This window comes from Belonocnema kinseyi, chromosome 2 (assembly GCF_010883055.1).
Source record: "Belonocnema kinseyi isolate 2016_QV_RU_SX_M_011 chromosome 2, B_treatae_v1, whole genome shotgun sequence".
Lineage (NCBI taxonomy): Eukaryota > Metazoa > Arthropoda > Insecta > Hymenoptera > Cynipidae > Belonocnema > Belonocnema kinseyi.
This window is the reverse complement of record NC_046658.1, coordinates 87632039-87642101: the sequence shown is the minus strand read 5'-3', so window position 1 is coordinate 87642101 and position 10063 is coordinate 87632039. Positions and strand designations below refer to the sequence as shown.

General features: G+C 27.7%; 1 protein-coding gene across 3 annotated transcripts in view; it reads right to left on the bottom strand.

The window, feature by feature from the left end:
- Positions 1 to 10063, bottom strand: part of LOC117166883 (glutathione S-transferase 1-1-like) — a 38840-nt gene that overhangs the window by 6344 nt on the left and 22433 nt on the right. Inside the window, exons 2-6 of one of the 3 annotated variants that reach the window (XM_033351303.1) lie at positions 5696 to 5763; positions 5441 to 5488; positions 3337 to 3489; positions 2909 to 2967; positions 2647 to 2791 (exon numbers count right to left, since the gene is read on the bottom strand). In XM_033351303.1, the coding sequence (XP_033207194.1) occupies positions 2647 to 2791; positions 2909 to 2967; positions 3337 to 3480 (348 nt within the window). In that variant the 5' untranslated portion in view covers positions 3481 to 3489; positions 5441 to 5488; positions 5696 to 5763. Of the gene's footprint in view, positions 1 to 2646; positions 2792 to 2908; positions 2968 to 3336; positions 3490 to 5440; positions 5489 to 5695; positions 5857 to 10063 lie in introns of those variants that run through there. The other 2 variants (XM_033351304.1, XM_033351301.1) reach the window with 2 other exon arrangements.

Genomic DNA, 10063 nt, shown 5'->3' with positions numbered 1-10063 from the left:
TGTTTCTTCATTATTTATTATTTATTAAAGATTCATAATCTTTGTTGAAAATTCATATTCTGGGTTAAAACTCAATTTTTTAACTGAAAATTTAACTATTTGGTTAAAAATCTAATTGTTTCGTTGAAAAATAATTTGTTTTAGTTGAGAATTTAAGTATTTCATTAAAAATTCGACCTTTTAGGTTGAAAATTCAACTCTGTTGAAAGTTGAACTACTTTCTTCAAAATTCATTTTTCCGGTTGAAGATTCATAATGTTAGTTGAAAATTCATCGCTTGTTAAAAATTGAACTATTTTATTAAAAATTCTTATTTTGGTTAGAAATTAATTATTTATTAAATTATAATTTAAAATCTTCTTTGGCTGAAATATCAACTATTGCGTTTTTTTGTAAAAAAATCATATTCTTTGATTGAAAATTCCACTGTTTGGTTGAAAGTTAAACTATTTTCTTCATAATTCATCTCTTTTGTTGAAAATTTATATTCTGAGTTAAAACTTAATTTTTTAAATGAAAATTTAAGTATTTGGTTAAAAATTGAACTGTTTGGTTAAAAACTAATTTGTTTTAGTAGAGAATTCAAGTATTTTGTTGAAAATTAAACTTGTTGGTTGAAAGTTGAACTACTTTCTTTAAAATTCACTTTATTGGTAAAAGATTCGTAATCTTACAATTATTTCAAAATTAAATTCTTTTGTTGAAAAATCTTATTTTTTTAATTAATTTTTTTAACTGAATATTCAACTGTTTGTTTCTCAAATTACTTTTTCTTAGTTGAGAATTTAAGTATTTCGTTGAAAATTCGTATTTTTTTAATGAATTTAACTGTTTCTAATATAAAAAATAAAATATCTAAAAGATCGAACTAGCTGTTCGAAATAGACGAGTGTTCATCAATATAGTTGATTTTGCTACCCAAAAAAAGATGACTTTTTAGGAAAATTTAGATAAAATCATCAACAAAATAAAAAAATTAATCTGGAAAATTCCGGGTTTTCCTCTAAACTCTAGGGTACTTCTTGGTGTTGAAAAATCTGGGCTATAGTTCCCGGGTTTCCCAGTCAGTGACCACCCGACTTGAAGTTGTACACTTGTTTAATTTTTTGTAACTTACAATATGTGGTTGACTCTTTTGTTTTAAGTCAAATATTTAGGGGTTCATGTTGATAATCTAACGATTTTTCTATCGCACCTGGTGTGATAATTCTGACAAAAAGAACCTGAAAACAATGATGAGGAGAGTGGAGCTGAAAGGTAAACATAGAAACATAACCTACAATTTCTTGAGGTATTTGCAGATTTGCTTACTCTGGCATTAAATTGAACCAGCTATGGATAATAATTATAGCACAAATATACAAAATCTACAAACAGATTTTAAGGTGAAACACTGGACAGTTAAAAACACACAAAATTGAGCCATTTATCTGTCAGATTGTAACTGTCTAAAATTGCTTGCTTCGGGATCGAACAGTAAAATACCAACAATCTCGATTCTAAATCTGCCTGAGTTAAAGCCGATATCAGGTTGTGTGCGTGTGATATACCTACGATGGCCACGCGACGTACACATGTTAAGGGTTGAGGGCCACTTTCATTTACCTCATGTCGGTCATTGTCGGCGGTGCAGTTTCTTTGCACACCGACCGAGTTCTGGAATCACTCGTGGATTTAAAACCGATGTATATATCAATCAAATGGCCATCACGGGTATACGGGCGAGTAGGGGGCGCCATGTTTTTATCAACTGATATTTCTAATGCATTGTGACTCTCTATTTCTCTCTGCTTTGGTCATTTCAATCTCTCAAGAGAAGATTCTTTTTTCGGAGGGGTAATTGCCAACTTCTTCTAGGTTTTTTGTTTTTGATTTGGAAAAAAACTTATTTTAGTCCCACAAGTAGCTAGGAAAATATTTGGTAAATCACTACAGAGCCAAAAGTCTCGAGTGGTACTGAAATGAGACAACTGATGGGAACCCAGAATCGTTTGTTTTGCATTGAAAATAACAGCATGATGTTGTCCTATTCAAAAATACAACACAAAAAAATTGATACCGTAAAATATAGTGTTGGTAAAAAACGAACGGTCACCGGAACCAACTGTAAAGGTTTGTGTCCAGGCATACGAAATCCTAAGAAGCACAAATTTTTCTCAATTCGCAAAAAGTTTTCTTTGATGATTCGATTATAAGGATTTACTTCTGGATTTCATTTAATAAATTTTAAATTGATATAAAACGACTTCAATAATTGCAAAACCAATCAGGTTTTCAAGAATAATAATTGCAAAATTTTCAAGAAATATCGTCACAATTCTTTTCCTGGATAGGATATCACAATATTTTTAATTGTATTAAAAATATAATCATTATAATACCGTTTAATAGTAAAAATGTAGCGAAGGAAAAGTTTCCAAGATTACTTGTTATCGGCATTTGCAGATCTATCGAGTAATCGAGGGTTTGGTTCCGTGTTAAATTAAAATATAGCAGTTATTATTATGGTTATTAAACAATAAATAATTTCCTTAAGTATAAGCAAATACGTTTCAGAATTTTTCTACCGTTTACTGTTTAAAGCGACCTATGGATAAAATTCTCTTTCTCTAAAAATATTTATGAATATTAAGCTGTTAAACTTACAATAAAGATGCTGGACAAGCCATAGAAAAGAGAACCATTCTCAAAGTAAAGGCACTGATCAACTTTAGCTCTCAAATTAAGGTCCTTCGGATAAAGGCTATCATCCTTCGCGTACTTGCCCACCAAATATGTATTGATAACGTGACTACAATATTATTACACAATGTTTATTATTATATTATTATAAATTTATTTAAATTTCCAAAATACAATTACTAGGGCTTAAATTTTACTCAGCGAGAAATATGAATGAGCTTTTTACCTGTCCCAAATAGTAAATCCATTATCATTTAAGGTTGGCACAGTATGTTGAGGATTCATCTAAAAAATTGAAAGGAAATTGTGTAATCAAATTTAAATTGCTCTGCTTTAGGTAATGTTATTTTCCACAAAAGAGTAAATTACATTTTTTTGTTACTATTTTAGAATACTAAAATTTCATTATGGAATTATTCAGTCCACTTAAAAAATTATAATTAGTTGTTGCTCTCATTAAATATATCAATGTGTTCTTAAGTATTTTTTAAAAGAATAAATTTTGATACTCCAATGTTCAAACTTAATTAAGAAGCACCACACGTCTAAGAAATGCATTCATAATTCATACCTTACATTGCATAATTTTACTAACACCTTGACATTTAGTAACGATATTTGAAGTCTTTAAACAAAATTTGTAATACTTCCTACCTTTAAAAATTCAGGTGTGAGATGTTCTCCCTTCATAAAATCTATATTACGAATATCCAAATCTAGCCCAATTGCAGCTGCTGTTAACAATGTACTGCGACTTGGAGGGCTAGTGATTGTATAATATACTATTGGACGTAACATTTTCTTTTACTGAAAAAATAAAAAATTAACAATCATTTTACCAGTACGAAAAATCTGTATTTAAATGCAAACTTAGTGAAAATACACCAAAATGTATCAATCCTTGTGCTAAATTTTTAGAGAAAATTTTAAGTAATTCAGTAAGAATCCTAATTATTTGAACACCTATTTGTACGTTCTCGTTTATGAATGTAGTGTGAAATTTACAAATTTTCTATCGATAGTTTTAAAAAGATATTTACGTTTTAAAACTCCCATACATGAAAAGAATAAGTATTAAATCAAGAAACTACCGTTACGAATACATACGATGCAATATTTTATTGATCTAAATTCAGTAAATTACTTATATGAAAGCAAAATTGAGTCAAGTGTCCCAATTTTTAGACGACTTCATTCAGAAATTCTACATAAAAAAGTACGAAAAATTTCATGTCCAAACCTACAGAATTCTAAATTTTTAATTTCTAAATAATGTTGACGAAACTTTTTAAATATTTGAAATTTACAATTATAGCTTATATTAAATTGAATAAGATAAATTTAAAATTAGTGTTCAGTATTTTAGTGTTGAGGCTTTTAAAAATCACTTCAGAGTCTGCCCGACAACTTTTTTGTCTGTTCACGCTGGATTGTTATTTTAGGTTTCGAAAGTAATTATTCCATATATTCATAATGTGGACGGCGATCAGGCGTGGTTTTACCATAGGGGCAACATGGTCAGTATCCCGGGCGGCAAATTTGGAACGGAATTTTTCTTTAATTCAACAAAAAAAATAATAAAAATAAAAGTTTTATTTTACTATCACGCATCAATCACAAATCGATTGAATGTTAATGAGTTGTTTTTATGCGGCTATTTTGTATCCTGCACTACCTAACTCTAATTCGTGTAGATGTAAATGCGTTATTATCTGAAATCAAAAGTTGTACAAATACATACATTCTTGTGCACTTTTGTATCATTATTTATTCAAATTACAAGAATTTTTTTAATTAGTTAGTAAAAGTTAGATATATTTAGGCAATATTTATTAACCTTAATTGGAAAAATACTGTTAATAATTATCACTATTTTCGAATGATATTTTTTATAAAATGTCCGGTAACACTCCATAATAATTTATTACATTGTTTAAAAAGAGGACGTTTTGAAACACTAAAGAATGTTTGTAGGTTAGACATGTTGTTTATTTGTGTAATTACACATTTCGATTTGAAATCAAATTTTATTTTTGGATAACTGGAAGAAGGTAGCATGTTTCATTATTAAGAATCGAAAAATACTGCTAAACTTATTTTGATTTCGCGTAAAATGAAATTATGTGAATTTTACAGTTTTCTACATAACCTACTGGAAAATGTACCATATATGATACAACAGTTCTTTTATCAGTAATCATCACAAGATAAAATAGATCAAATATCTATGATGACTATGCAGTATGTTTAAATGCATAAATAATGGATTACCATAATTATTATTTACAATGTTAAAACACTTTATTTGATAAAAATCTAATTATACTTCAATAATATAAGATATTCATTTATCATATAAAATTAATTTATTGTGATCTACAATATATATTTCAGTTTTTGTTTTTGAAATAGTCAAGATTACAATTTAAAATTGTGTAATAACATGTTACATGATCAAACACGATTATCCTGACCAAAGTACAATCTTTTCCAAAGTGACCCAAATTTCTAATGATACACAACAGCGTTTTAAACGTTTTTTTTAGACAACTATATTAATCTTTAAAATAGATTGTATATTAATCATTAAAATAGATTGTATATTAAACTCTTGTGTATATTGCCTATAAATCTAGTGCTATTTAAAAAAACTCTCAATCAATTTCTGATCAATTGAACAAAGATTTGGAAAACATCTTTACCTAAACTGTTTCGTTCGATTTTTTCACTAAATAATAATAACAATAAATCAACTTACCAAAATAAGACAGCGATAACTCGATAAGTCCATCCGCAGTCTATTCTACTGAGGAATAACAAGAAAATAATAAATGCCGTCATTGATCAAGTGATCAGGTAAAATTCTTAATATATTTGTACATTTAAAAATAAGTATTCAAATTGTATTCAAACCCAAAAAATATATCTAAATTGTGAGAATTTCTTTAAACTCATTTAAAATTAATATTTCATATTTATTTCATAAGTCTATAAATATTGTTTATTTACTTACTGACATGAGATCACGGCATCCACAAATTCGTCGCATGAAACAGTAACTAAAAGTAGAAAGTCCCCTCTCTGGAAATACAATACAGAAAGTCGAAGAAGTGGCTAAACCTGTTACTTAACAACTTAAATAAAATAAAGATTTTTTCTAGTTATTCTCATAATCCAAATGTAATAATGTAACAAAAAAAGGTCAAGTCGAATTTAATAACTATAATTCAATACAATTTTTAACTTTATATAAAAGTACCAGCAGTAGGCCAAGTAGGGATCAGACTATTTTTCATTTCTTACATTTCATATTCTCTGGTACTTATCTTCAGTTGATAACTATTATTACCAACAGTGAATAATTTCTTCAATTACATTATCTATTCTATTCAAAAGAACTAAAGAAGCATTCTTGTTCAAATTTTGAAATGATTTTTAAGCATATTTTAAGAAACATAAAGGAAAAAATATAAATACGGAAAATGTCTAATTCGATCCATAAGTAAGTATCTCGAAGTTTGTGAATTATCGATAAGTATCTGGAAATATCTGATCTAACTTGAAATTTCCTGAATAGGGTGGCAAAAAAAAGAAATGTTTCGAATTTCTTTGACCCCCCCTCCCCTGATTTTCTTAAGTTCCTAAACACATTTTTGGAATTTCTCTCTAAAACATGAAAATGTTTAACGAAGTATAGGCTATACGCCATTACACAATTCAAGTTGAGTAAGGATTTTTTGGAATATTGCCCTTAATTAATATTTTTCATGTATATCTAGATGTAAAAAATAAATAATAATAGTATTTTATGAATACCATTGTGTATTTGAAGTACTTCGACGTCACATAATTAATATTACTCAAACAATTCATCTTTTTTTAAACCATTTATTCTCTTATAATTTAGCGAATAACTGGTTTTTTCTGAATGCTTTGGCCTAATTTATGAATGCGAAAAGTAAATTATTCCGTTGTAGTCATATAATCATTGTTTAAATACTGTCTAATCGTGTAAATGTAACTTCTGACACGTTTTCAATAAGTTCCATTATTTTTTCCTAACTTGTCGATTTTTTAAGCTACTGATAATTTTTGAAACAATTTTTATTTGTTTAAAACATTGTTATCCTAAAATATGGCAAATTAATAAATGTAAACACGTACTTCTAAATATTTTGAAATTAATTTTTAAATAAATAAAAGCAGTTAAAAGTAACGAATATGTTCAGGTACGGGTGTTTATATTTATAAATTAGGCCATAGCATTTAGAAAGTATCACAAATTTTCGAAATTAAAAGATGATAATTTTTTTAAACAAGTAAAAATTGTTTCCACAATTACCAGTAATCAGCAATATTCGCAATTAGAATTTAATTAATTAATTATCCTGGTCGACAAAATAACATCATTACTTAAAATTTGCAATACGTTAAAACTTAAAACCTCTAAAAATTAGGAGAAAGTTTACATAAAAAATTAATCATGGATTCATATAATTCGAAGAGATTTCATGAGATCATGAAATATAGCCTATACCATATTCTACATCGTAAAGTGTTTTGGAATGTCCTTAGGTGCCGCGAAATATTCTGAATTACGTTAACTATCTCAAAGTATGTAAAATATCCTGAAGCATCTTCAAATATTTTGTACTACTTTGAAATATCTTGAAGTATGTAAAACATCTTGATGTACCTTCAAATTTTCGGAAGTGCATTGAAATGTCATAAAGTACATTTAAATATCACGAAATGCTTTACAATGTCCTGAAATACCACCAAGTACCTGAAATATCGTGAAGAACCTTGATATATATTTAACTACCTTAAAATATCTTCAGTATGTCAAATACAGTTAAACCCTTCAATAGCCCTCCCTTCTATAACCCTTCCGAGAATTCACGCCACGCCGCAGGTAGGTGTAACAGGAGCTGCGCGGGGTGGGCGGGGTCTGCGGTTGTTACTCAGGCGTGAACAAACAGCATACTTGCATTTTTATTTTAAAACATTTGAAATTTCTCTTACAACAGATGAATTTTTATTTTTAAAAAACTTCAAAAAATAGTTGATTTTTCATCCAAAAAAGATTCCAGTTGGCCTTTCAAGATCAAAATATGAATTTTGTAACAAGAAATAGGTTCCTACGAAAAAAATTGAATTTTCTATCCAAAACGACGATTTTTTTCAACCAAAAATATGTATTTTTAACAAAATAGTTAAATTCTCTACCATATAGTTGAATTTTTATCCAAGAAAGATGAAATTCGTACTAAAACAGATGAATTTTTTATAAAAAACGACAGGCTTTTCTTTTAAAAGTTGAACTTTCACCGAGAAAAGATTTCAGTTCATTTTTCAACATTAAAATATACATTTTGAACAAAAAGTGAAGTTTTTATGAAATAATTCAATTTTCAACAAAACAGTAGACATTTCAACCAAACAGTTGCATTTTTATCCCAGGAAAATAAATTTTCTCTTAAAGCAGATGAATGTTTCATTTAAAAAAAAATTGTTTAAGTTTAATTTTTATCCAGAAAAGATTTCAGTTATTTTTTAACACCAAAATATGAAATTAAAACCAAAAGTAAATTTTCTACGAAATATTTAAATTTTCAACAGAACAGCAGAGTTTTCAAACAAAAAGTATGACTTTTCAACCGAACAGTTACATTTTTATTCATGAAAGATTAAATTTCTTCTATAACAGATGAATTTTAAAAAAACCTTAAAAATTAGTACAATTTATACTTAAAGAAGATTCCAGTTCATTGTCCAACAAAAAAATAAGAATTGTAAACGATAAGTAAATTTTCTGCTGAATATTTGAATTTTTAGCCAAGAAGCATGACAAATTTTCAAAAAATAATAGAATTTTCATCAAAAAAGGTTTCAATTAACTTTTAACACAAAAATTCAAATTTTAAACAAAAAATAAATTTTCCAGGAAATAGTTTAATTTTTAACAAAATAATTGCATTCTCAACCAAGAAAGATGCATATTTTTACGAAAAAAAAGAACCTTTAAATCAAAAAGACCAATTTTCATAAATAATGGTTTTCATCCAAAAAATATCTCAGTTGACTTACCAGCACCAAAATAAGTATTTTAAATAAAAGGTCAATTTTCTGCGAAAACAATTGAATTTTTAAGCAAATAATGTGCATTTTTCACAGAACAGTTGAATTGGTAACCGAAAAAGATGTCTTTCTTAGAAAATTGTCAAATTTTCAACCAAATAATTAAATTTATTACTAAAAAGATGATGTTCAGGAAAAAGTTCTCGCGATTTTCAGGAGTATCTTGAAATATCTTGAAATACCTTAAAATATCTTGCAGTACCTTTAAATAACTTGAAGTACCTTTTAATATCTTCAAGTATATTAAATATCATAATGTACTTTAAAATGTCCTGAAGTATATCGAAGTAGGTGACGTATCCGGAAGTATCTTGAAATAGCATAAAGTACCTTAAAATTACATTAAGAATCTTGAAGTACATAAAATATACTGAAGTACCTAGAAATATCCTAAAGTACCTTGAAATGTCCTGAAATATCTTGAAATATTTTGAAATAACTTGGAATATCCTGAAATATCTTGAAAAATGTTGATCTATCTTGAGAAATCATTATGACCTTGAAATATATTCAAATATGTCAATTATCCTGCATTGCTACAAGGCCACGTGACGAGTGGGCCACGTGACCATATTCCTACATTACCGAAACTTTTTTTATTTCCTAACTTATTTTAACACGAAGTTCCACATGAAGTTGAAACTTTGGGATATTAAATAAGTAGCACTAAGCAAGGTGGGTCTGATCCTAAATTTTTATAATTATAAGAAAAGTTTTTTTTTGTAAATAATTTTGTTTTTCTTTTTTCATAATTATTAAAATTTAGGTAGTAAGGTAAATTTATTAAATAAGGTAGGAATCTGGTCACGTAACCCACTCCTCATATGGCCTTAAGGGCATGTGACACAGCTAAATACCTATATTACCGACCTCACTTTTTCAGTTCACTGAATGTTTTTTTAAACCTAAGAACTTTTTTTATAAATAAAATATCGAGCTGAAATTTTGTAAAATGTACTAGAGTACAATAAAGTACGTTTAGGTACTGCATTTTGGTAGGAACTTCACTGGAAATTATTTTATCTTTTTTCTGAACCTCGACATTTTTTGAACGTTCCAACTTTTTTTATACATAAAATACCGGTCTCAAACTTTAAGAAATGCAAGAGCTGAAAGAAAACTACGTTTAAGTACAAACCTTAAGAATAAAAGATGTAAAAAAATATATTTCAACAATCAATTCCAACGGCATCAGCCGGTAACGTTGTACACGAAAATACGAAACCTGGCGGCCACTAGA